Genomic DNA, 24640 nt, shown 5'->3' on the forward strand with positions numbered 1-24640 from the left:
CCGCTGGTTGGCTCCAAGCCAACCCTGGGGTTGAGCCTTGAGACCTTTTGTGAGAAAGCCCCCAAGACGTCCTTCTTGCATCCCACTGTTTTACTCCTCGGTTTCCTCCAAAACGGCCTTGGACCCTCTTTTCAGAGGTTTCAGCCATGCCTCGTTGCCCGGGGGCCAGTACACCCGATTGTCCGGGCCGCCCATGGCGTAATCCTCGTCCGAGACTACTCGACCGGCCGGCTGCTTAGATGTATCATCGGCGCTGAGGTCGTTGACTTCGTCCTTGTCTTCTTCAGATGGCCTTTTTCTCTTCCCTGCGGCCGTGGGCTTGCCCTCTTTTTTGTTTGTGGCCGACGTCTTAGACTGTACTAGCTGTGGCTCGTCCTGCCGCTCGTGTGGGATCATGTCATTGATCCGCTCAAAGCCCGGCAGCTTGAAGGTGCGCATGAGCTCGAATACCGCCTGTTCCTTGTCCTTGGCCTCGATCATGAGGTCCATATCCGCGGGGCACGGAGGCAGGGTCATCACCCGCGGGCTGTGTTTGCGCCGGTCCCGTGGCGTCACCGCCCCTGGACAGGATTCGCTGTAGTGCATCTTCTGCCGGATGCCCTTGCGCGACCATGTCGCTGCGATGCGGGCCTGCAGATCTGGCGCGCTGATGTCAAGCGTGCCCTCCCGTACTTGCGTGCTGTCGAAGACGATATTGTGATGGTGGTAGTCGAGGACGAGTGGGATATTGAGCTCCTCGCACAGAGGAAGCAAGTCGTGCACACTCCAGCTAACGTCGTCATTTTCGAGCACCAGACGCGCTTTGATAGAGGGCGAGAGCTTTGCGTAATTCTTGCGAAACCGGTCCAGCGTGGCGGCCTTGTCGCCAAAGACGCCTCCCATGTGGATGATCATGACGGCATCGCGGTTGAGCTGCTCAGGTAGCCTGAGCAGAGACAACAGCTCGTCGTGATACTCCAGGTCTCGCACCGCCGCGTCGACAACCTCCTTGCGCGGCGAGCCCAGCTGCGTAAACTGACCCGGGTGCATGGTCAGCCGGTGCCCCAGCTCGGCGGCCATCCGCCCGGCCTCGGCGAGTACATCTGAAGCAAACGGCGCCAGCCTGTAGCCGTGCTCTGGATGGCTCGCGAAAGGAAACATCTCGGAGCTCAGGCGCATGAATTTGATGCCGTACTTGTCATTCCACCGCAGCATACGGACCATGTCTCTGGCGTTGGCAAGGCCGAGATTCTGGACGAACTTCAGCCCGCGCTCGACCGACGGCTTCTGGGTTTTGTCGGGTCGGTTCTTGGTGGGATGCTCGGGCATCGAAGGGTCTGCGAGCGGGTAGCGATGATCGATGATAGAGGCGATGCGACAGGTCCGCGAGCAAAATACTGGGGTCTTGGCCGAACGCAGGTAGGTGTTAAGGCATGCGTAGCCCAGCCTTCCTGTCCATGGCAATGGCAGGTAGGAGCTGTTGACGGCGGGCCTCCGCGCAGCTCCCCTTTCGGCCATGTCAGGGACTTCCTCAGAAGGTTCACAGCCACCCGCCCCAAGGCTCATATCATCTTTTCTCCCAGCATTCACCACGTCAGACATCTCCACGGTTCCCTCGTCAGGGGTGAGGAGCTGCTCTCGCATGCTCGGCATCGATGCCCGCGCCGGAACCGGTTCCGTCGCTTTGATTCCACCAGTGACAACGGTGCGCACCCCAGTAGGACGCATCTCCGCCTCCATCAGGATCTTTTGCCTTTTGGTTTGGCTCCTCAGCCGTCGGTCCAGTTTGGTGAGCTCCTCAATGGCAAGCCCCATTGGCTCACCCGTGCTCTGGTCCTCGTCCCCTAAGGGCGTAGAGCACAGCATGAGCCCCGCGTTGTCAACATCTCCCGGGGGTACTGGTCGGGATACCATGCGGCCAGAGCGTCGTAGCTGAACCTGGGGACGGCCGGCGGCGTCGGGATCGTGTGTGGTTAGTTCTCCTTCCTTGCCAGATGGCACGCGAGTCGTGTTCTTCCGTGGCATGGCCAGAGCTGGGCGGCAGGCAGTGCCACCGTCGTATCTTCGGAGAAATGAGTGGCGTAGCGGGTTAGAAGAAGACCGAGAAGGCGACGATGGCAGCGAACTCTCGGTACTTAAGCGCGAGAGAAGCACTCCAGGAAGGCTGGGGTTCCCGGAAACTCGAAAGGTGGGAATCCGTGACACGGCCGTAGAGACTGATCTCAAGGTGAGGCGCGACGTGTAGAAGCTCAACATGTGAAAGTGACGGTACCGATGTGATGTTGAGGTGCGTATTAGTAACGGGAATTTGGTTGTCTAGAAAGGTAGCAAGACCAATAAATGTCGTGCCCAAGAACTGGCCACCACTTGCATGGGTCCAAAGGTTCTGGAGTCGTCCTTGTTAAGAGACAGATATCAACTTATGGACGCCTCGACTGACATATCAAGGGGAAGCTTATTGATACGAGAAACTAGAACATAGATACCGACAGAAAAACTGACAGCAATCAGACGAAATAAAAATGGCCGAAAGTAAGGCAAAAAAAAGGAAAGAAAAAAACAACAAGACGATGTGTCACATACTCAGCTGAACCAAGAGCTTACCCGCGCGTTGTCTCGGATTTCCGCCCCAATTTGTACCGTACAAGGTTTGCTCCGATCGCTACCTGCGCTGAAGGCTGGTGGAGATCGGGATGTGGAATCATCAAATTGAGATGATGTCACCACTGCGAGGCAACAAATAATAGGGGGGTCAACAGGGTATTGAAACTGGATTGTAAAATAGCTACACAACCCTGATACCTCGATACATTCCAACTAATGTTGCCTCAAGAACATGAGTATGTGAAGTATTTCTTCCAAGAGTTCTAGCTGCTCGAAGGCTCATTCAAGGCCTTGTTAAGTAGCAAAGGGGTCAACTGGATAATTATTGCCACTCTATCTTGTGACTCCTAGAGTAATTATCCATGAACCCTGTTTTTGCCTTCAAGACAATTACTGATCCATTTTTTGAAGAGTTTTCTTTTCCTTGTATTCGTATGACTTTCCATTGAGAGGACTCGACCATGGCTGCTTCGAGGTTTTGGGCTGTGTTCGCTGTTTGAGCTCCTCCTCGTCTTTAATGCCATGGCTCTATTCCGGAGAAGCGACTGGTTTCCCTCTAATGAAGCCCCCCCCCCCCCCCCCCCCCCCCCCCCCGCCTTGATGCTCGACAGTCGGATAGCCTCTCGCCTCCCATCCGCTACCACCGGATAACCTTCCGGGGAAAGTACTCATCAATAAGCTCCAGGTAGTATGGCTGGGCTGATGCGTCAGTGTCGGGCCATTCAAGTACGCACTCATCTTCAGGGCTCACCTTCAACTCCTCCACCTTAGGTGGATCATCCGACTTGCTGTAGAGGTCGTAGGGATTAAAGGCCTGAACGGCGCGCAGCAACTTCTCGTCTCCCTCGGCCATAAAGTCCATGTAGGCGCCCTCTCTGTGCCATGGGTAAAAGGAATGGAAGCGCACCATGGCGAGGGCCTCACGAGGCAAGGTGCACTGGTCCTTGAGAACCAAATAGAGATATTCGTCGTGTCCCCAGCTCATGATGAGATTGTCCATGCCGCAACCCGGTTCATAGATCCCATGTCTGGTGCCATACACCTCATGATGGGAATCGGGGTTCGCCGCGAAGGTCTCTGGGTAGATACACCGCTCATCAAAACGGCAGCCGACGGGGAATGTGTCGCCGACCACGTCCCACTGGCCTTCACAGCACCCGTCCAAGAAGAGCATCAGCTTGCCCAGGTCGTGGATGAGCCCTGTCAGCTGCATCCAGCGCGGCTTGCCGTCTCGCCTCAGTGCCTCCGCGCACTGCAGCAGGTGCTGGATTTGGCTCAGCTCCGTGTCCGGGTCGCTGTCGTCAACGAGCTCGTTCAGCTTCTCGATGGCCTCCCACACTGTCATCTCGGGCCGCCGGCGGTCCGGCGAGTAGAAGCGCTCTCGTGCCGCCAGGTTGTGAGCCACGGTCTGCTTGGCGTGCTGCTCCACGTAAAATGCCTTGACGCGGTCGCATGCCTCATTGTATCGTCGGAAAGCCGTCTTGTCCTTGTCGGCATCGAAGATGGATGGGTCATCGGGGGACGACTTTTCGCTGGTGATTCGGCCTTTGAACACATTGATGGTATCGACAGCGTCGGAGATGCTGTCAAGACCAGGACCATCACGAGGTGAGCAAGCATCAACCGCTATAGCCATGGTGGATGACCGGTCTCCCGTGGTACTAGATAGTCGTTCGGAAAAAAGGAATGCTTGGGTGATTCTAAAGGTATGACTGGCCATGCGACCGAGAGTATGGCTATGAGCAAAGAGATTTGGTCTCGATACTCTCAAGAGGGCAGCGGAACCGGGCCTTTATATAGTTCTAGACACACAGGAAGGCTTCCCCTGGAGGGGCAGTCCCGGCGCCCTCGGCCGGTGGAAACCTGTAGCCGCCGCAAGCGGACAGCGACACAGAGAAATTGGTAGTCTTGCTTGCTTCAACCATCATTGGAGCGAGATACCCTCGCCCCCTCTGTTTCCTGAAGCAGCTAGTTGCATCAACAGCGCATGCCGTTGACCGGCCTGGGGGACGCCTCCGTGAGCTGGCATCGCAGCTCGCTCCGCATATCACCAGGAGATATTAGGCGCCACAAGGTCTAGCACTTTTCAACAGGGTCGTCAATGATAGAGTGCTATGCTTTCCCGCATACAGGGTCAGGTGGTCGGTGCAATGTACGCGCATGGGATTATGAGATCGACCGCAGCGGCGAAACTTTCCATCCTTTGTCGATGTGTTGCAAGTGAACGCGGTGACTTTTCACGGACCCGCTCTGGCAGCCAGGTTTCATATCGAATGAAGCAAGTCTCTCCGATGCCCTCGTGCGAAGATGGGCCCCTTTCCGGGTGAACGCACAGCTCCCATTCGCTGATGAAGATGCCAGCCAGCCACGGCATACGGCTTCAGACCTTGCGTCGTCGCAGCGGCCAGTATCAGACAGGGCAGGATGTTTAGCGCAGGCTTGTCTTCCGGTTTGGGGTTCAACACTAGGTTCAACTGACGCTCTGCAGGATGCAATCATGCATGCAGCCCCATGCCGGGACCCGTAGTCTCGGGACGGGTAACGGCATGGGCAACCTGGATTGGGCAACATAATCCCGCCAGAACCAGGTTGGGAACAACGCAATGTCCACACAATCGCCCCTTGTCCGGGTGCTTAAAGAACCGAAGCTGGTCACAAGATGATATTAAATTAGTTAATGGCTTCTCTTGGCCTTGAGACCGCCGGTTCCGTTGCCACCAACAGCTCCGCAGAACGTTCGTGTTTGATTCCTCGCTGCCTCTTCTCCCACATCTTTGATCCTCTTGATCTAGCTCAGACACCGCGCTAACGATAGATCACAGAAAGCTGCGGCTGATGGGAAAGGCACTACTCTTTTGACCTGGGCACCCGCACTATTGCCCCCCGTCCATCCTCTATGTACCCGGGTTCGAGCGGTAGGATGCCGCCGCCCCCTCCCGTGGTCTTGGCTTGGGCGACAAGACCCCCCATCACCCACGCCGGCCCCAGGCTTTTAACATTTCCAGTCTCACGCTCTCCGTAGGACGTGCATGGTCTCTCTGGGTCTGCTCGAGTATCGCCAGCATGGCATCTTGTTCCTCAACCTTGTCAAAGTAGTTGCCAACTAGTGTGGTGGTTAGTTCGAACGAGGGTGTTACTCATCCCGTAAATATCCAGCTCGTATGAGAGAACCTTACAAGCTGATATTGCCATGCATGCGGTAAACATGCCCGGCGGGGTCCATTGGTTCCCGCGCCCGATGCCACAGATTTCGCGAACATTGTCACGAATCTCCTCCTGGCCAGAAAGTTCACTATGTTAACAGAGCATAGTGAGAGAAATGGAGGATGGCGTCGAACTCACCTCAAGCCCGCGTTTCATCTCAGGGACCATGCTGATCCCGGACTTGATACGCTGCTCCAACAGAAACAGCCTGGCGAGGCGGTGATGCTGGAGACCAATGACTGCAAGCACGGCGCCAACTGTTAGCTCATGGTCGGGCACCCAAGGGGAGTATCGATAAGACCTGCCTTGACAGCTGCGATGATACCAAATTTCTGGAAAGATTATGCCTGCCCCCTTGGGCTCTCTGAAGACGGGGTCGTACGACCGGGGATGTTTGTCAGACCATTTCCTGTTGAAAGCATCCAGCTCTTCCCATCGCTGCTGTTGTTGCCTTTCGGAACCGAAGCAAAAGTTGAGAACGTCGGCACAGTGGACGACGGCGAGGTTCGCCCACGCATAATCATCGGTTTCGGTAGGCGACCTGTCAACCAAGCCGGGATGCACCAGGTTCAGACAGACCGGTTGCCTCTTTGTCACGGCGCTGTAGATTTCCTGTCGCAAACCGACCCAGAAGGATGCAGCGCCGAGAGTGCCGGGTTCGAAAGATCGTTCGCGGACGAAACGGTACATGCCTGGGAGGTGGCCACGATGCAGAGCCTCCTTTTTGTCTAGGTCGGTCCCCGCGTCATCATTCCCGTCGTTCAGCCCGGCTGTCGGCATTGTCAGCTCGTGATTTTCGGCATGTTACGACCCGGGAGTTCCATGAATGTTCTGACCGGGGCCGTACCGTTCATCTCTTCCATGACCTGGAGGATAATGGTAGCTGCAAACAAGTTCTCAGTCCAGGCCGGCTCGTAATTGTTGCTCCCCAAGATGCTCTTCATGATGTTGATGCAGGCCTCGTTGTACATATCGGCGAGTTGATTGTAGGTGTCCTTGAGCTGGCCTGGAGGACGAGTCTGACCCAAATGGCGTGCTGCGAGGGCGAACATCGCTTTGAGGAGGACTGGGGATTCTCGCGCCCGTTGAGGCACCACAATCTCAAAGGTATCTAGGGCATGACGTCAACCTTCTCGCCTGCCAGGGCGGGTGTGGTTATGGACATACGATTTGGATCACAGAGGTCAAGCTGAGGTTAATTACCGCGTCAGTCCGATGCATGGCATCCGAGCAGGAGGTCCTGAGCATCCGGGGATCTTACCCACATAGCTAGTCGGCTCACGAAGTGGCGGAAGAGGTTGGCTTCTTCGGGGTTCGTCAGGGGCCAGGTCGAGACTGGAGGGTTCACAACCGAAGATATCATCATCAGCCGCAAGCGGTTGTCTGGGGGAGACTGGGCTCGAAACGGTGACAAGCTGGTCGATGACGACGGGGTCTTATGGGACAAAGCTTCTGAGACGATGACAGGTGAGTCCCAAGCCGGCTCGGCCTCGTCTGGTCCGCTCTCTGGGCTCGACGCATCGTGGATAGCGGTTTGGGATTCGTCGATGAACACCACTGCGGGCTCATCACGGTTAGATTGGGAACATCCAAGCTCAATTGGCGCAACCGCGAGTGCCTAGGGACATGGAGGGTTGGACTGACATCTCCGTGGCGTCTTGACCCATTTCTGCTTGTTGGCGAACTTGAACTTTTCTGCAACGGCAGCCCGTCATCAATCAGGACAAGTCCTGGCTGAACATGAACATTGGGATCACTAACGCTTGCTTGGCTCGCGTATCTTGAGGCCCGGCGGTATGCAAACCTCGGCAGCGTGTAGACATCGACCACACGTTGGCGTCACTCTATCGCCTGCGCGGTTTGTGGTTCATTAGAACAGGTTCGACCCGCCTTGGGTCAACACGCTATGGGGGCGACCAACATTTGAGATGGTGCTGTCGACATCTGGCGCTGCTCAGCAAACGTTAGCTTCGGGCGATGGAGATGGAGACTCAATCTCCGCCCTGATCCCCCATCGATTCCATCCTCGGCCCGCCCGCTCGGCAACTAGGATCGGCTCACCATCCAAACTTCGCCAGGCCCCGAGGTGGAGACGCCAACCCCGACCCGGACCCGAGTGGGGTAGTGCTATCGGCACCGGGCGGCATCGGCAAGCCGGATGCTCTCGGAGTGGCGAGCACGTGCGTGCGATTCAATCAGCCAGGGATCGGCATCGGCATCGAAAGCACGCGGCGGCTAGTTATTGGAAGCTGAAGCAAGCCCCCGCTGGAACCAGAGGGCCGGCCCGAGCTTCAAGAGTGGAGAACCGGCGGCGAGTGTCTTGGAAGATGGCGGAACTGCGTCGGCAAAAGCTGAAAGATTATCTCATGGGTATTCATTGGGATTGGTGATGGATTTGATCATGAGGCATTGTTTTGGCTGGGAAGTTCTCATGGCGATGGTTCCGTTCCCCAACCCGAGCCGAACACAACGAGGACCCTGGCCGTTGAGGCTGACAACCACACGAGAGAAATTGGGGCTTTTGCCAATGAGGAACGCAAGCCGATGTGGCGCACCCAACCCCGCTTTTCCCTGACTGGTCAGCCGAGCTGAGCGGGCGCGGCTGCTGCCGTGCCGTCGACGGACAAGACAAACACCGACAAGACTCTGGAATGGACCGAACTGGCAAAGTTGGTACGATTTCATCAGCCCAGATGCAGTCATGCCGAGGAAGAAGGCTTCGGGGCAATGGATGGAATCCATGTCATGCCTTGGACACAGAACCTCGTTCATCTGATCCCTCATCCAAACCCAACGCTGCTCACTCCGGGCCAGGGAAACCCGTGTTGCGGGCCCCTGACGAGGGCTTCGCGAGACTCCTGGAAACCTGTCTGCGGGCACAACCTCTAACCCTTGTTTAACCCAGCCACAGTGAAATCTAGCGCTCGATGTGGATGGTAGGAACCGGCCGCCCGTCGCCTCCCGGCCACAGCCATGCCCTGCCAGTTTACCAGCTTCAGATGGCAGTGTTCAAAAACGGACCTACACGGCCCGCACGAGCACAGCTCGCAATAGCCCAATCGAAGTCCATGTCACAACGAGCAGCGCGGTCGTTATCGTAAATGCAGCTCGGGGAACCACGGTCCCTTAGGGTTCCTCCTATTCGGTAAGAACAGATTACTGTGTACATGCATCTTCAATTCCAAGTTCCAGACGTTACACAAGCCGCTACTCGGTGTGCACTGTCACTTGAGCCCTGCGGTTGAACTTCAACCGGTTCCGAGAACGACCGAGACATTCCTTGAAATCCGCGGGGCCTTGCGTACCTACCTTGGTTCCTTGCCGGTCTGCAGGGGACGTGGGAAGGAACTGAACTATAGTATAGTATAGTAGGAACACTGTCTCCTCCATAACCTCGACTTCCCAGCACACCCCACCCATCGATCCACTGGTCTCATATCCCGATCATGATCACTGATTCCTAATTGGACCCGAGTTGAATCTTCGAGATTCTTTTTTTTCCGCCCAGGATGGATCCCTGACGACGGATTCCGACATTTATTTGGCCTGTTGGGTTTAGCAAAAACCCCAAGATTTAATGAAGTCGAACGAAATCCAGGCTCCGTAGCTCGGGCTCTGGTACGAGTTGGACCTCAGCTTCGCCCGCTTGTAGTATCTCAGGGGACAATCTGAGTACCTCAAAGAAATATGGGATTGCACGAGATTACCGCCACCGTTGGGCCGCCCGCCCGAGTGGTGAGAAACGAGGAGAAAGACCAGGACGAGCCAGGCGAACTCGAGAAGCTCAAATCTCGGGAACGCATCATCCAGGCCGCCAAGCATGCCACCGAGACTGAGCAGAATATGACCTTGATGCAGGGCATTCGCTTGTATCCAAAGGCCATCGCGTGGAGCATCCTTATCTCGACTTGTATCGTCATGGAAGGTTACGACATCTGCTTGATCAATAACTTCTGTAAGTCATCGTGACTGAACAAGCTGGGTCGGTTGGAGACTAGGCAACTAAGAATCAATGCTGCAGACGCGTTTCCTCAATTCAACAAGAAATATGGCGAACAGCTGCCCAACGGCGAGTGGGAGGTCCCAGCTCCATGGCAAGCCGGACTCAGCAACGTGAGCTGATGCCCCGAAGCCCTCCCCATCATGCTGCCTCTGAGATTCAAAATCAAGTTTGGCTGACCACTAATGCACACCACCAGGGCGCCAATGTTGGCGAGCTTATCGGCTTGCTCATCAACGGATGGGTATCGGAGCGCTTTGGCTACCGATGGACTGTCATCGTCTGTCTGACCCTGATCAACGCATGGACAGCGTTGTTCTTCACCGCTCAAAACGTCCAGACCCTCCTCGCGGCCGAAATCCTCTGTGGCATTGTAAGAAGAACCGCCCTCTTGTCGTTGAATGAACTCTCGCTAACGATGACGGCTGGATCGCGCCATAGCCATGGGGCGTCTTCCAAACCCTCACCATCACGTACGCCTCAGAAGTCTGCCCAATTCCCATGCGGGGCTATCTGACCACCTACGTGAACTTCTGCTGGGGTCTTGGGCAGCTTATCGGCATCGGCGTCATCATGTCCATGTTGGACAGGCAAGACGAATGGGCGTACCGGATCCCCTATGCGTTGCAGTGGATGTGGCCCCTTCCTCTCGCCATCGGGGTCTTCTTCTGCCCAGAGTCCCCTTGGTGGTGCGTCCGGAAGGGGAAGCTTGATGAGGCGAAAAAGGCTTTGCTGCGCCTCACGAGTTCCAGCCGCGAGACAGACTTTGACGCCGACGAAACGATCAACATGATGATCCATACCACGGCTCTCGAGGAGCAGGCGACCAAGGGGGCCAGTTATCTGGATTGCTTCAAGGGTCATAACCTCCGGAGGACAGAGGTATGGTCCCGCATGGCGGGTTGACACGACTAAAAGATCCATCGCTAACAGGAACTTCCAGATCGTCTGCATGGTGTGGGCCATCCAAAACCTCTCGGGCAACTCCTTCTCAAACTACTCAACGTACTTCCTGAAGCAGGCAGGCCTCAACGAAAACAGCGCCTATGGCTTCGCTCTCGGGCAGTACGGAATGAACATGGTGGGCGTTTTCGGTGCCTGGTTTCTCATGAGCCGCGGCATCGGACGCCGGTCTCTTTACCTCTACGGCCTGTGCGGACTCTTTAGCATGCTCCTTATCCTCGGGTTTCTCGGGCTCGTCCCGGAGGCGCACCGCAGGGAGGGATCCATCGCAACCGGCAGCATCATGCTGGGCTGGGCTTTGACGTACCAGTTGACTGTGGGAACCGTCTGCTACTCCCTGGTTGGTGAGCTGTCCACACGGAGGCTCCAGATCAAGACGGTAGCTCTGGGGCGTGTTCTCTAGTGAGTTCCCTCTCAGTCCCGCACGCCCGTAGCTGTGCTAATATCTCTGAAGCATTATCGTTGGTATCGTCGCATCCGTCCTCACTCCATACATGCTGAATCCCGGAGCCTGGGACTGGAGCAACTTTGCGGGATTCTTCTGGGTAAGTGCCTATCCACTCATGATACCAGATCAGGGGTTTAATTTTTATTTGCTACGTTAGGCTGGTATTTGCGGGCTTTGCGTAGTGTACACGTACTTTCGCGTCCCTGAACCATCCGGCCGTACGTTTGCCGAACTGGATCTGCTCTTTGAGAAAGGGGTTAGCGCTCGCAAGTTTGCCTCGACCAAGGTCGACGTGTTCGAGCAAGAGGTTCAAGGCGATCTCTTGGACAAGTACCAGTCCAAGACCCAGCACAGCGGCTAAGAACGGATCTTGCGTTGCACAATGCTCGATGGGACGCAAGGTGCACCAGAAAAGCCCAGATCAATACTCCTTTCCCAGGAGAAATTGTTAATCAACACATCAAAATAAAATCCCACAATCTTCTGCCTATATCCACCATGAGATTGACTTTGTCCAAGATCACATCCATGACGAGAGCAAAGCAACTGTCGGGACGCTTGTCGTCACCAACAGAACAGATCATCATTCTCGGAAGTTGGTCTCGGATATCGTTCTTGATGGGTTAATTATCGACAACACTTGACAAGACCGAGTCGATGGTCAAGGTCAGCAAACTGAAGAATAACGAGAACAATGAATGAAGAAACACATTGTTTCAAGGGATGGTTTACTTACGGGTCATTCAAGAACTGCATGTCAATTCCACGCACATCGTGGTCTTGGGCCTTGTTCTGATCAGTTGTGGGGGCGGCCTGGATGGACATGTCGATGCCGGGGCAGGGATGGCGAGGTTCTATTAAATGGCTCGTAGGCGGTGCTGGAGAGCCATTTCTTGCACAAGTGCTTCAATCGTAGGAGGCGGCTCTATCAGAGACTCCAGTAAGTTGTTCGGGACCGTGAAGATTGGCCCTTGCGCCTTTGATGGTGCTGGAACGGCAGGCTTTCCTCCCCTTTCCCCCTCTTATGGGTGGGAGAGGAACACGCAAGAAGGGGGGCAGAATCGAGCATCCGAACGCGAGGAACACAGAATACGAGAGAAAAGGAACCAGGGGACAGCAACATGCGGTGGCCATGACGTGCTGGGAATGATCCACGCCGTGGTTGTCGTAACAGTGCCGAACGTTTATTGTGAGAGAAATGAGAACGGCATGCCACTTACCCTGAGGTCATGATGGGAACAGTTGCTCAGGGTCCATGGAGAGAGATGAGACGCATGAGAGGCTGCGATCCAAGGCCAGCCCAGAGATTTGTGAGAAACTGTCCTGGGGGTGGGGACCAGAAGAGGCATGGAAATTATTGATTCACCCCGTGTTGGATGCTGGACTTTATATTCGCACAGGCCAGGGCTTTGGAAGGAAACTAGACAAGACGGTCAACACTCTCAACCCACATGGCACATCCCGCCGTTCCCCAAACACCCCCCTGACCTGGCCGATCCCATCCTGGGCCTTGGTGCGGTCCCGTTGTGCTGCTGAGACCGCGGCTCAACTCTATGAATCCCTTGTATCAGGTACATACGGCGCATTGCCCCCTTAGTTACATTTGTCCTTCTGGATGGGTGGGACGCATTCCTCCATGCCCCCGTGGTGTGAGCGTATCAGACAAAATCAAGTCAAGATGCATGGTCACGGAGGGGGGTCTCCTCTCCACTTGTCCATGGCCACTTCCAGAACCCAGAAACATGGAGGTACGCATTTGCCCGGGGTATATCGACGCCATCTGACCCCCTCTGTCGATAATACTTTCTATGAATCGCCTAAGCTGCCCCGCGACCACAGGTGTATAAATACTACATTGCTTCCTTTTTTTTTACGCCATGCGGATAGTTTAATGATGTCGAGGACTTCCTCTGCCCCATTTCTCAGGATGTTTGCATAGAACACTACATGAATATGGACGTGTACGACAGGGTTCCCTTTTTGGGGCGGCCAAGACTGGAATGAGTGTTGGGTGAACGTTGATCACCTGGAAGACCAAGTTCAGGATTGCAACCTCCGCTCTCTTTCTAGTGGCTGTGGATCTGGTGTGAATGAATTGATTCTAAACCAAACTGGATACAGTTGGGAGTCATTAAGCCAGAGCAATAGGTATGGAAGATGCAGTTTGTCCAAGTATGTTCGCCTCATTGAAGGCTGCCTACCGAGAACCAACCACTGTCTTCGAGAACTTCCGCTTCGAGGTCTTGGACGCCCATTTCGAGGATTCCTTCCGTTTGAGAGGGCCGGGAGCGCTGAGCGAAAGGCTTGGCGCTCGGCACCCCACTTCCATGAAATGGCCCGCCGGGGCCCGCCCGGAGTGCCAAAGTCACTCCACCGCCCGGACCTTGTCCTTTTGATCTCAGTCGCCTTCTTTCAAGTGCTGATCCTGGAATAAGCTACTTGAGAAACCCAATACATACGAAAATTCGAGGTTGATACAAGGAGAATATCCTGGACCTACCTGCCCATCCCCGAGACACAACAAGCCCGATGGACCAGCCAACGAACCCCACGCCAGGGTCACAAGCCCCGCGCCCGAAGGGTACGACGAGCGACCTAGCCCGCCTGGCAACGAACTTCTGGATGAATACGCTCAGCGAAGATGCTAACAGTTGTCTTGTCGTCACAGGAATTCTCAAGAACTCCCATCGCGCCTCGCCGCCCGGGTCCCCGACCGGCAGCCACGCGCCGGGCCACTCGCCGCTGCACCACCCGCTGACGCCCCAGGAAGCCCGCGAGCTCACCATCCTCAACACCCAATACAACGCAGGCCACCGGCGGTCATCGTCGGCAGCCAGCGCCTCGCGACCGGTTGGCTTGCGCAGGCAAGGCTCACTCCCTCCGGGCGACGACGCCGCCCATGCGGGACAGGAGCACGGCCCGCGGCTCAAGTGGGACGAGGCGAACCTCTACCTGACAGAACAAGAGCGCACGGCCACCATGAAGATCAACGAGCCCAAGACGCCGTATGCGAGGCACTACGACCCGGCCGAGGACCCTTCGGATGACGATGAGGACGAGGACCAGCAAGGAGAGGGAAAGCGGCGGCGGCCGGGCGCGGCGCAGGCCGTTGACGAGATCCCCGACCTTTCGCTGGGCGAGCCCGAGGAGGAGCTGCCCGAGCAGGCGTTCGCGCCGTCATCACCGAACCGGCACCGCGCGGTGCACGTCGATAGCAGCGGCAGCGGACACGACACGGATAACGAGGAGTACCTGGTTGGCCTGAGTGCCGAGGAGCGGGAGAAGCACCGGAAGTTTGAGGAGATGCGCAAGAAGCACTACGAGATGAAGAACGTGGCGGCGCTGCTTGGGCATCCGGAGCAGTTGGAAGATGAGGATGAGGATGAAGATGATGAGGAGGCGGACAGGAAAGGCGCGAAGAGGGATAAGAGGCCGCCTGTCCCGCCGCTACCCAGCCAGGCCAACGGATCGTCGTAGGCAAAGAAGGGACAGAGGCGTTGCGATGAAAAGGAGCGTCTGTGGGGGCACCACCGGGGGGGGGGATTGGATGGACGGATCCATGGTGTTACGGCTGCGAAGATGTTTTTCCTTACACACCGGGCTTCAGAACTGTATCATATATTGCTTTGGCTGACAATTTTGTTAATTTCTCTATCTTATTGAACGCCAACCATTGCCAAAGGGTATGTATGTATGTACAGCTCGCTGACTGGTTGAGCAGCACTTTGCCCAGCGTCATAGCAGGCCCTTGCGCGCCAGCTCGACCTTCCTCGCTGCCTCGCCCGCCTTGAAACCTCCCTTCGAAATGCAAATACGCTGTCCTTCGGCGAGCTCGAACTTGTCCTCATGCGCTGGCCACGGGCAGGGGCAGTGGTGTGGGAAATGCACACATGCTGGTGCGTTGGACACATGTTAGTTACGACAACGCCGGACGAATCTGTCGCCTCGGGATGGTCTGGGAGCTCACCCAAAGTGTCCGGGCAAAGGTACTTGTCGCAGTGGGCCCTCGAGTATTGCGCGCGGTAGTTGGATGAATCGCTTGGGACGTTCTGAGGCTGCTGGTGTTGCTGTCCGCCGTGGAACATGTGGTCGAAGAAGCCAAACTGCGCCGAGACGACGCTCGCGAGGGCCAGGAAGAGGACTGCGAGCAGGCGCATTGTCGATTCCGTTTTTCTCAGGAGCTTGGGTATCCAATGGTATTGCGTCTGCAATTCGCGGTAGGTTGGTAGGAGAACAAAGGCGAACGCGCTTGTCTGAGAGCTTCACATCCCCAAATCATGAATGATGTTCTTAGCTGGCCAGATCCAAGGTCGGGACGGGACCGTTGGCTTGGGTCCCGCAGTGGGTCCTTATCTTATCGCGCCCGTGGATCCCGGCTTTGTATGCCTGCTGACTCAGCAGAAAACTTCACCCCAGCACCAAGCAAACAGCGCGGGCATCACCAAGTGAGGGGGGCATCGGCGAGAATCCGGCCTCCTCCGTGTTCCGGCTCCGGATCCCGCACACCACTCTCAACCCGCTCCCCCGGTCCTCCCTGCCGCGCGGTGCGCGAGAGTCCGGCCCGATGCATCTCTCACAGCTGCAGCGGCCCCTCCAGAGGGCTGCTGCCAACAGTTGCCGCAGCTTCAGCACCGCCCTCCGGCCGGCTGTGACGACGACATCCATGACGACTCTCGAAGACCGGTTCGCGAACCTCCGTGTCTCATCGCCAATGGCTGCCAATTCCGCCGTGGAGGGTCGCCGTTATGCCACCGTCAAGTCGCAGGGTGCCTACAAGCTCAAGAACAAGAAGACCATCCCCAAGAAGCTGGGTGCCAAAAAGACGGGCGGTAGGTCTTGTCCACTCCTGCTCGGATGACCACGCGACCCCCCGCCTTTCCCCAGCTGCGGGTTCCGAGTTGCTTTGTGTCCCGCGGCAGATCGGCTGCGGTCGGTTGCTTTCTTGCTAATTGCCCCTCCATTCAGACCAGTACGTTCTTCCTGGCCACATCATCTACAAGCAACGCGGCACAATATGGCACCCCGGCGAGAACACGATCATGGGCCGCGACCACACGATCCATGCCGCCGTTGCCGGCTACGTCAAATACTACCGCGACCCGGCACGCCACCCCAAGCGCCAATATATCGGCGTTGTCTTCAACCGCGAGGACAAGCTGCCCTACCCGCCCGGAGAGCCTCGCAAGAGGAAGCTTAACCTCGTTGCCGTTCCCCGGCGCGAACCCCAGGCTCCCACCAACAATCTTTCGCCTAGCGGAATTCCTCTCTCGGTCACGCGCCACGCAAACCCAGAACAAGTAACTGCGGAGGCCACCGAAGCGGCGACTGAGACGACACCGCAACCCGCCGAGAAGGCTGCTTCCAAGTACGAGCAGCCGGTGCCGCTGAAGGATGGCAACTCGGTCGTGGCCAAGCTGGTCCAGGAAAAGCTCAGGACCAGGGAGATCGCCCAGGCGCGGAAAGAGGCGCAGGAGCTCGAGGAGCAGAAGAAGCTCGAGGAGCGCAGGGCCACCCGCGTCTTCCACCTGCAGGATGACTACAGCTACCGCGAGCACAACTGGGAGATTGGTCGCATCGTGGGCGACGCCGGTGTCGTTCCAGGGACCGAGAAGTCCGAGTCGAGGAAGGCCAAGTTCCGCCTGCGGAGGAGGAAACGCATCGTCACTTTCCTGGGGCTCAAGAAGCGCGCCCTGGCCAGGGCGGCGCGCCGCGAGCGGTTCAACCAGCGCATGCAAAAGAAGAGGGCGAAGGAGCTGGAGCAGAAGTTACAGGCGGCGGCTGCTCTCAAGGCTGCCAAGGCTGCCAAGGCCGCCAAGGCCGCGGAGGCCAAGAAGGTGTCGGCTTGATGGCCGCGGGACGACAACGACGGCTGTGTGTGTCGTACGAAACTGGGTGGACGGTAGGGCATTGGATCGGCCCCAGCGGCTGTCTCGCCTCCTGGCGTCTGTCTCGCCCATTGTACAATAACGATGTCACAAATAGAACTTTGTTCATGTCTCATGGTCCGAAATATCTTTCCTGTCCGTCTCGTCCAGCATCGTGAACCTCAAGCGTATCCTTGAGGCTCCTCCGGCTTTGGATGTGCTGACGCCAGTTCTCGGGTGACAAAGCAATGCGGCGTGCCAGCTGTCTCCCGAGGGCGCAGGGGCGCCCCTTTCTTCATTCCTCTGTCTGTTTGCTCTCCCTTGGCCGCGAAGACATGAGATGCCCGGCTTTGGAATGCAACCAGCAGAAATGATAAGATACCGGGCTTCAACAAAACAACAAACAAGTGCCCGTCAATTCGTTTATATCCATGACACGGCGTGCCTCTTCCCTCAGCTCGCTACAGGGCAAGAAAACCAACGAGCAGGCTGATTGTTTGTTTGCCCCTGAGATCTGAAATCCCACCTCATGTTGTGTTTGCTCTCCTGGCTTGTCTGAATGGGCCGCGCTCGACGTGGTTATGTTTGGAAGCTCAGATCAGATGTCCTCTGTCCGCTGGGACAAGGAGCGAAACGGGCTCGCCGAGGATGGCACCGACAGTGACAGCTCGTCGAGTCCTCTGGTTGCAAGGCGCTCGGCATTCTTCGGGACGGCAAAGCAGCTCACGGGTTCTCCACGCCGAAATGGAATGGTTCTGGATACCACCCATGTTCGGTCCTTGTTTGGGTTCAGAGCTACAGCAAGCCCTCATCTCTGGGACCGCAGTTGTGGCAGAAATCACGCAGGTTGGTCTCCTCTATCGTCCGATCGAGATACATGTCGTGGCTGACTGCTGTCTCCCAGTGACTCCGCCTGCCAGCAACAATGCTCCGTCCGCCACCGGCGCGCACCAGCGAACTGTGACACCCTCCCTCTCACAGCTATCCCTGGGGTCAGTGAGGTCCGAGGCATCCCGGGCTGGCCCTGGAAGCTCCTCAAGCACCAAGCGCAGCTTGGATCATCCTCTCGATGGCTCCCCTCAACCAAAGAGAAGGCTGGCGGCAGAGGCGATCACCGCCTCGTTCCGACGTTCCGCTCCCTGTCTCGAACCGAACCTTCGTACCGCTGCCGAGGGCGGCGAGCCGCGTCGAGGGCTCTCGAGAAGAAGCACCGCCCCGATCCGGTCTCTTTTTCTGGCGCCGAGACGTGGTCGACTTTCGCCGCCCGTTGGTGACCCTGGGGATGTCGAAACGGAAACCTTCTGGGGAAAGGGAGGGGGTTCCTCAACCGATCCGTTCTCTGGCCCTCGCTGGCCTGTCCATCCCACCGAGCATCCATCTGCATCGCGCGATGAGGGATATGTGCGCAAAAGACGCGGCCGCCCTTTTTGGCAGCTGACTTCAGCACCCGTCATCGGCTCACGCCGAGCAGAGGAGGCATTCGACGCCGAGGCTCTCCTGGCAGGACTTGAGGCTGAACATGCGGTGCGGCTTGAGACAAGCCAGGGTCGTTCTCCAAGCGAGGAGGCCGTGTCCAAGGGCACTCCGGCCGACAATGCAGAAGATGACACAGGTGCGCGCCTGAACGTCCCGCGGGCCCTCGAGGACGTTCGAGAGGAGACAGAGGACGACGCCGACAATGACAGCGCCATCGTCAACGCTGCTGATGAGACGAATCCGCTGGTCATGTGCGGGAAGAGAAAGTATTCCGACTGGATAGGATATTTTAGTACGTTCACCACCCAGGATGATGGGCCACACACTAAACACCCTCCTCTAGATGGGGCTCGACGTCAAATCTCAGGAGGAGGCGCCCTGTTTCCAGAGGGCTATCAGCCTCGCCTCGAAGAGCCAGAGCCGTGGGTCTGCCCCGTGCGGGATTGTCAGGTTATCTTCCCTGAGGTGTGGGCGCTTGGCGGACACTTCAGCGTAAGTCGACAGATCACCGAGACTAGGTTGCGCTGGGGGACTGACGGGGGGACAACCACGAAGGCACTCCACCGCGGTGCTCTTCTGAATGACAACCAAGATGGCACGATGTCTGTCATAGGAAAACGCACAGCACCTGATCCCGTCTCCGGCCGCATGCCCCCTCTTGTCGTCTCTAGGAGGCCTATCGACCCCGCCACCGCTCCTCCCAAGGCCGCTCCACATCGCCCTGGGCGAAGAAAGAAGGTCGTGAACCGTGCTGAAGGGAGCAACGCCAAGAAGAGAAAGGAGCCCAACAAGACGGGCGAGACGCAGAAGCAGCCTGGCTCCCTCTCCGACGCTTTCAGTCCTCCCCGTCCAGCATCAAGCCGCGCATCGGTTCAGACCCTCAACCCGGACGACGAGGACCGCACTCGGGATCAGCAGCCGCTCGCTCCTGTTCGTCTGTCGGAAACAAGCTCTCCCGAGGAGGAGGTCCGCAGCAACCCCTTTTTGCGATACCGTCAGCGCGAGCTCCCGGAGCCGCGGTCGTTGCAACTCTTGCAGGATGGCCACCTTTCATCAGGCAAGATGGCGTGCGCCATGCTCGTCTATCTCACCGGGGTGCAAACAGAACCGCCTTGCCACGCGGGCGTCTCGAAGGGGGTTCCTCAGACGCGATTTGAGCCCATCGAAACGCCAGCCAGGCCCGAGCCGCCCACCACCCTCGTCCAAGACGGCGCGCCAGACAACAACGCCGACAAGGAGAGCGATACAGACGGCGACGGCGACGGCGACGGCGACACAGACCTCATCGTCTCCCCTGCCACCACGAGCGGCAGCCCGGCCTGCCGAACCGCCGTGCGCGTGCAGCAAAGGCTCGCGGGCCGGCCGCGCATGGTAGCCATCGGACGAGCCAGCAACACCGAGAGCGCCGGCGGGCGGCCCGGCAGCGTGCGGGGCGACGGCACCGATGCCAAGCGTCGCGGCTCGATCCGGCGGCTCGCCGCGAAGCTCGGGGCCAAGGCCGTGCGGCGGGAGGCTGCGGTGCGCGCGCCCCGCGAGAAGCCCGTTCCGGAATGCGGCGAGGCGGGCGAGAAGCGGACGGATGGGGAGGGGCGTGGTGTCGGGCCGACGGCAGAGGCAGAGGCAGCGCCAACGAAAGCCAATGACCGGAGCACGGGCGGGACTCCTGGAAGACGGCGATCCCGCCGGCTGCGAGAGCTCCAGCTGCAGTTCGATTCTCAGGTCGAGGCCCGAGCATCCAAGACGACGGGAGCGTCTCCCGCATCGAAACTAGGTGGCGCCTCTCCATCAAAGGTATCGAAGCTGAGGTCGAGGGTAAAGAATGGAAGGGGTATCGGTGGTGGTGCGAAGCATCCGACGATGGCAGAGAGCCACGGTGTCGGTGGTCGGCATGGTGGTCTCCAAGGAGACCCTGGGACTGCGCCGGACATGCCGCTGGCGCCGGCCGGGTGGGAGATGGCGCCTGGGAGGATTCGCCTAGGGATGGGTGAGGATGCGCAAAGTGAGTTTTGGCTTGCTGTTTGAAACGCTCGTTGTGAGCTGCCCAGGTACCTAACATCCAACCCCCAGATGTGGCTTTCTCATCCGCCTACCTCGCCCAGGGCCGCGCCGTGCTCGCTGATGGCGTCACGTTCCAGACGGTTGAGCTGCCTCCTCGAGGGAACCTGCGTTGGGCCGCTGGGCGTCTGGGAGCTCGCATCTGTTCCGTCGCACACGGGATGGTCATGGTCAAGCTGCTGCCCGGGAGCGAGTTCCGCATCGCATCCAACGGCGTGTGGCAGGTGCCGCAGGGGACGGAGTGCACCGTGAGCAATCCCTTCATGGCCAACGCTATGCTGCACGTCACGGTCTTGGAAGACGTGCTGTGAGAGGTCAGGTGCCGCGGCTGAGAGCCATTAAGACATGGATGCTGTTGGATGTTGCATTCCAATCAAGTTTCCACTTGAGTATTATGGTATCTCCCCCCCTCTCAATGTGCTGTACCAAGCCCTGAGCGGTATGAATTAGCCATCAAGAGGCTAGGTTGCCGTCTCAGGCAATATCATGTAAGAGTTTGAGTATCAAGGGTATCAAATTGTCGCTCCTGTGCCCGTGTAAACGCCGTCTCTCGCCTGCCTCTATGACCAGCCTCGATCAAGGAAAAACAGCGTGCCAAAGAAAGAGAAAAAAAGGCAGAAGGCAGCCAGGAGCGCTACTTGAAGATCCTTTTTCCTCCTGTCCGCGTCGGGAATCTCTCAACGCCGCCCTGCTGCTGCTGATGGAAGATCCACTGCATCCCAACGCCGCCGCCTTCGAACCCCTTCCTGTATCGCCTCATGGCCTCGCGGAGGTGCTCTGGCCGAAGAGGGCCTCGGCGGTCGTCTGGCTGCGGCTCCTTTTCCGGGGCCTCGGTTTCGCTGTTGGTATCCTGAGTCGCGGCGGCCGTGGGCGGGGGCGTCGGCAAGTCGGTCTGCTTCTCGTCCATCTTGTCGATCCACTCGCCCTGTACCCGGCGGGCGCTCTCGATAATGTCACCGATGAACACCTTGGCTACCGCACGCATTCCAAGGACGATGTTCTCGGGAACGGACTGGGAGATGGTGGCGTTGACCAACTGCTCCAGGGGTCAGCCATGGCTCGTGGGTGATGATGGCGACGCGGCGACTCAGGGAGGGGGAGGGGGGTGGGGGCCTTCCACTCACTCTTCGGACGGAAGCCTTGCTCAAGTTCGCGGCGCGCCAATTTTCGTAGCGATTGAACTGATCTTCCGAGAGCGCGCCGACCAGCATGTTCTTTAGACGAATCTCCTCCTCCTTCTGTTCCTTCGTCCGGGCGTCGGCAGTAGCGGCGACCTCGGTGGGACCCTCGTCCTCTCCCTCGGCATCGTCACCGCCGGCGGCGGCACCGGCTGTTGAGCCCTTGCCTCCCCGGCCCGCTCCGTCGCTAAGGCTGCTGATCGCCGTGGGAGCACGACCGCCGGCCACCGAAGGCGTCTGCTCGCGCTCGCGCATCTTCTCGGCATTGGACTTGCGGCCGCGTTTCTTCTTGACAGGGGCGGCGGACGTGCTGACCTGGCTGGCGCTGATGAGGCTCATGGCGTCGTGGTCGACGGACGGCGATCGGACCATGAAGGAGGACATGTTGGGGTCGTCGGGAAACGTTGTTTGGCGGAGGGGATGGGCAGACGTGGCGCCGGAAGCGGCCGAGAGGGTGGAGGCTTTCCGACGCTTCAGCGCCGGCGTGGTGGCCCCGTCGGCGGCGCGTTTCCGGTTGGCGGACATGGCGGCGTCGGAGGGCAGCTGCGTGTGAAGAGGATGAGGGGATGGTTGTGCGGAAGGCGAGGCCATGGTCGGCGGAGATGCCTTTTGGTTGGGGTTGTGTCGCTGCTGGGACACGGCAGAATCGGGCGGTGGGACGGTCGGGACGGACAGGGTACTTGGGGCGCGCCAGCCAACGTGCATCGATCGACGTGCGTCACTCGGTGCGCATCAGCCAGTAACAGGTCCGCGGGCAGAGACGGACCCAGCTCCCAGCTTCGCGCGGCTTTTCGAGGTTCAAAGAGGGTTTGGACGCCAAAGGATGCAGGGAGAATCCTCGGAGGCGCAAAAAAAAGAGCCCCAAATTAGAAGCCAGGATACCAGGCAAGGTAGGTCGGTAATCACTATTCAATCACGACCAAGAGAGGAACACCGCAACAGAGATGCGGTTCAATCAAGTTACCACGAAGGATGCCGGTTGCAATAGGGTATCAAGTGTAAGTAGGAAAGTTCAAAGACTGGAAATCGGCAGCTGGAGAGTTGCGCTCGTCCGTCCCGTTCGGTTTCCAATGAGGGCCAAGTGTTTTGGGAAATGGCCGACCGCGCTCGCCTCGCGTCATGAGCCCGGTCCGCTTCCCCATCCCCAGCACGCAGGGAGCGGGAACCGCCACCCGCCCCGTCAACCGATAAGATAAGGCAAGCCAGCACGGTTCCAGGCCCCACCAACTCCGAAGCGCGCAGCGATGCTGAATCCGGGGTCCGAAAATTTCGCAAGGACGGGAAACCTGGACCGGCGGGGATCGGAGTTGCCGGCTCCCTTGTACCCCTCCGTCTCTTGTAAGTTGCGCAGTTCTCTTATCCCCGGACCTCCAGCGCTCGGTTTCCTTCATCCCTTGGGCCAGCGCACCAACAGCCTTGGCCTCGGCGCAACCTCTCTGAAAGCCTCTCTCCCCATCTCAACAGCACACCGACCCCCATTTCCTTCCCTCTCTCCCCCCGGCGCTTCGATGGCGCATACACCCGATACCTCGTCCGGCGCCGAGAGCTCGTCGACCGCTGTGAACGGCCTCAAGGGCGACAAGAGGAAGCACAAGAGCCGGGACTTGAGCAAGAAGCGCTCGCGCGACCATGGCGACGGCAAGAACGCCGAGCCCTCGGGGCCCGACGCCGCTCATGCGATGAGGGAGCGTCGGTCCAGCATCAGCAAGCCCGCGCGGGACTTCCGGGACAAGCCCGAGCCGGCGCCCAAGAAGAAGAAGAGAAAAATCTCGACGGCCGACACCCTCAAGGAGGAGGCCGCGGCGGAAGAGGCGGCCGAGTCGTCCACCCGGTCGCCGAGCCCCGTCATCGACTTTGACGGCCTGAGCCGCCCCAGCGTCGGCACCCGCGCGCGGCTCGAGGAGGACGAGGCGCAACGGGAGCTCCGCTTGACCAAGATGAAGGGCGCCGTCAGGACGCTCCTCGAATGCATTGGCGAGGATCCCGACCGCGAGGGTCTGCTGGCCACCCCCGAGCGCTACGCCAAGGCCATGCTCTACTTCACCAAGGGGTACCAAGAGAACGTGCGCGACATTGTCAACGGCGCCATCTTCCAGGAGGGCCACAACGAGATGGTCATCGTCAAGGACATTGAGGTCTTTAGCATGTGCGAGCATCACCTGGTGCCCTTCACGGGCAAGATGCACATCGGCTACATCCCCGCCAACGCCGTCATTGGCATCTCGAAGCTGCCGCGCATCGCCGAGATGTTTGCGCGCCGCCTGCAGATCCAGGAGCGCCTGACCAAGGAGGTGGCCAACGCCGTCATGGAGGTGCTCCAGCCCCAAGGCGTCGCCGTCGTCATGGAGTCGAGCCATCTGTGCATGGTGATGCGCGGCGTCCAAAAGACGAGCAGCACCACCATCACCAGCTGCGTGCTGGGCTGCTTTGAGCGCAAGGAGAAAACGAGGAACGAGTTTCTCAGCCTCATCGGCGTCAACCGCTGAACGAAGCCACGTTGGCCCACCCGTACACAATGTCGTGCAGCGCAGCACATGGGGTACGCAGGGGCTGGGGCCGGGCGCGGGGACCGAGCCGGCTTGTTTTCAAACCACAAGAAAAGAAAACAACAACAGAAAAAGCACCGGGGGCTTTTGCGGCAGTGCGTGTCACGTGAGTATCTTGTTGATGGGTTGTTGGGTCGTTTTCAACGTTGCATGCAGTTGGCGTTTGGGGTTCAGAGACATGGGACGGATATTCTGCGGGGATCTCAACATCGGGTGGCTATCTCGTTCTGCATTACGGGCGTATGGTACAATGGTCATTCAACACAGGGCCCATGATGGATGTGGATGGATTCCTAGCGGGTTTGGTCAGCCTGAAAAATTTA

At 58.2% G+C, this 24640-nt stretch overlaps 10 protein-coding genes across 10 annotated transcripts; 5 read left to right on the forward strand and 5 right to left on the reverse strand.

Moving 5' to 3' along the window:
* Nucleotides 1-90: 90 nt before the first annotated feature.
* On the reverse strand, nucleotides 91-2235 carry VTJ83DRAFT_5260 (uncharacterized protein; the record flags this gene model as incomplete). Its single annotated transcript, XM_071011841.1, has 1 exon — nucleotides 91-2235. One exon carries the CDS (start codon nucleotides 2233-2235, stop codon nucleotides 91-93), a length of 2145 nt encoding a protein of 714 aa, XP_070864635.1.
* A 985-nt stretch (nucleotides 2236-3220) lies between these two features.
* Nucleotides 3221-4303, reverse strand: VTJ83DRAFT_5261 (uncharacterized protein; the record flags this gene model as incomplete). The annotated part of the gene is made up of 2 exons (XM_071011842.1): nucleotides 3221-3277; nucleotides 3335-4303. 2 exons carry the CDS (start codon nucleotides 4301-4303, stop codon nucleotides 3221-3223), a joined length of 1026 nt encoding a protein of 341 aa, XP_070864636.1.
* A 1249-nt stretch (nucleotides 4304-5552) lies between these two features.
* On the reverse strand, nucleotides 5553-7934 carry VTJ83DRAFT_5262 (uncharacterized protein; the record flags this gene model as incomplete). Its single annotated transcript, XM_071011843.1, has 11 exons — nucleotides 5553-5686; nucleotides 5760-5859; nucleotides 5926-6026; nucleotides 6093-6557; nucleotides 6635-6898; nucleotides 6955-6976; nucleotides 7049-7344; nucleotides 7432-7482; nucleotides 7549-7638; nucleotides 7709-7737; nucleotides 7849-7934. The coding sequence occupies 11 exons, from the start codon at nucleotides 7932-7934 to the stop codon at nucleotides 5553-5555; spliced, it is 1638 nt and encodes a 545-aa protein (XP_070864637.1).
* Nucleotides 7935-9474: 1540 nt separating this feature from the next.
* On the forward strand, nucleotides 9475-11559 carry VTJ83DRAFT_5263 (uncharacterized protein; the record flags this gene model as incomplete). The annotated part of the gene is made up of 7 exons (XM_071011844.1): nucleotides 9475-9742; nucleotides 9809-9900; nucleotides 9987-10160; nucleotides 10229-10669; nucleotides 10731-11152; nucleotides 11205-11295; nucleotides 11356-11559. 7 exons carry the CDS (start codon nucleotides 9475-9477, stop codon nucleotides 11557-11559), a joined length of 1692 nt encoding a protein of 563 aa, XP_070864638.1.
* Nucleotides 11560-13727: 2168 nt separating this feature from the next.
* VTJ83DRAFT_5264 (uncharacterized protein) lies at nucleotides 13728-14675 on the forward strand (the record flags this gene model as incomplete). The annotated part of the gene is made up of 2 exons (XM_071011845.1): nucleotides 13728-13779; nucleotides 13867-14675. 2 exons carry the CDS (start codon nucleotides 13728-13730, stop codon nucleotides 14673-14675), a joined length of 861 nt encoding a protein of 286 aa, XP_070864639.1.
* A 258-nt stretch (nucleotides 14676-14933) lies between these two features.
* VTJ83DRAFT_5265 (uncharacterized protein) lies at nucleotides 14934-15355 on the reverse strand (the record flags this gene model as incomplete). Its single annotated transcript, XM_071011846.1, has 2 exons — nucleotides 14934-15091; nucleotides 15166-15355. 2 exons carry the CDS (start codon nucleotides 15353-15355, stop codon nucleotides 14934-14936), a joined length of 348 nt encoding a protein of 115 aa, XP_070864640.1.
* A 407-nt stretch (nucleotides 15356-15762) lies between these two features.
* VTJ83DRAFT_5266 (mitochondrial 54S ribosomal protein bL27m) lies at nucleotides 15763-17044 on the forward strand (the record flags this gene model as incomplete). Its single annotated transcript, XM_071011847.1, has 2 exons — nucleotides 15763-16027; nucleotides 16164-17044. The coding sequence occupies 2 exons, from the start codon at nucleotides 15763-15765 to the stop codon at nucleotides 17042-17044; spliced, it is 1146 nt and encodes a 381-aa protein (XP_070864641.1).
* Nucleotides 17045-17806: 762 nt separating this feature from the next.
* VTJ83DRAFT_5267 (uncharacterized protein) lies at nucleotides 17807-20560 on the forward strand (the record flags this gene model as incomplete). The annotated part of the gene is made up of 1 exon (XM_071011848.1): nucleotides 17807-20560. The coding sequence occupies one exon, from the start codon at nucleotides 17807-17809 to the stop codon at nucleotides 20558-20560; it is 2754 nt and encodes a 917-aa protein (XP_070864642.1).
* Nucleotides 20561-21227: 667 nt separating this feature from the next.
* VTJ83DRAFT_5268 (uncharacterized protein) lies at nucleotides 21228-22476 on the reverse strand (the record flags this gene model as incomplete). The annotated part of the gene is made up of 2 exons (XM_071011849.1): nucleotides 21228-21629; nucleotides 21718-22476. The coding sequence occupies 2 exons, from the start codon at nucleotides 22474-22476 to the stop codon at nucleotides 21228-21230; spliced, it is 1161 nt and encodes a 386-aa protein (XP_070864643.1).
* Nucleotides 22477-23279: 803 nt separating this feature from the next.
* On the forward strand, nucleotides 23280-24257 carry VTJ83DRAFT_5269 (uncharacterized protein; the record flags this gene model as incomplete). The annotated part of the gene is made up of 1 exon (XM_071011850.1): nucleotides 23280-24257. The coding sequence occupies one exon, from the start codon at nucleotides 23280-23282 to the stop codon at nucleotides 24255-24257; it is 978 nt and encodes a 325-aa protein (XP_070864644.1).
* Between the last annotated feature and the right edge of the window lie 383 nt (nucleotides 24258-24640).

Source organism: Remersonia thermophila, chromosome 5 (assembly GCF_042764415.1).
Source record: "Remersonia thermophila strain ATCC 22073 chromosome 5, whole genome shotgun sequence".
Classification (NCBI taxonomy): Eukaryota; Fungi; Ascomycota; class Sordariomycetes; order Sordariales; family Chaetomiaceae; genus Remersonia; species Remersonia thermophila.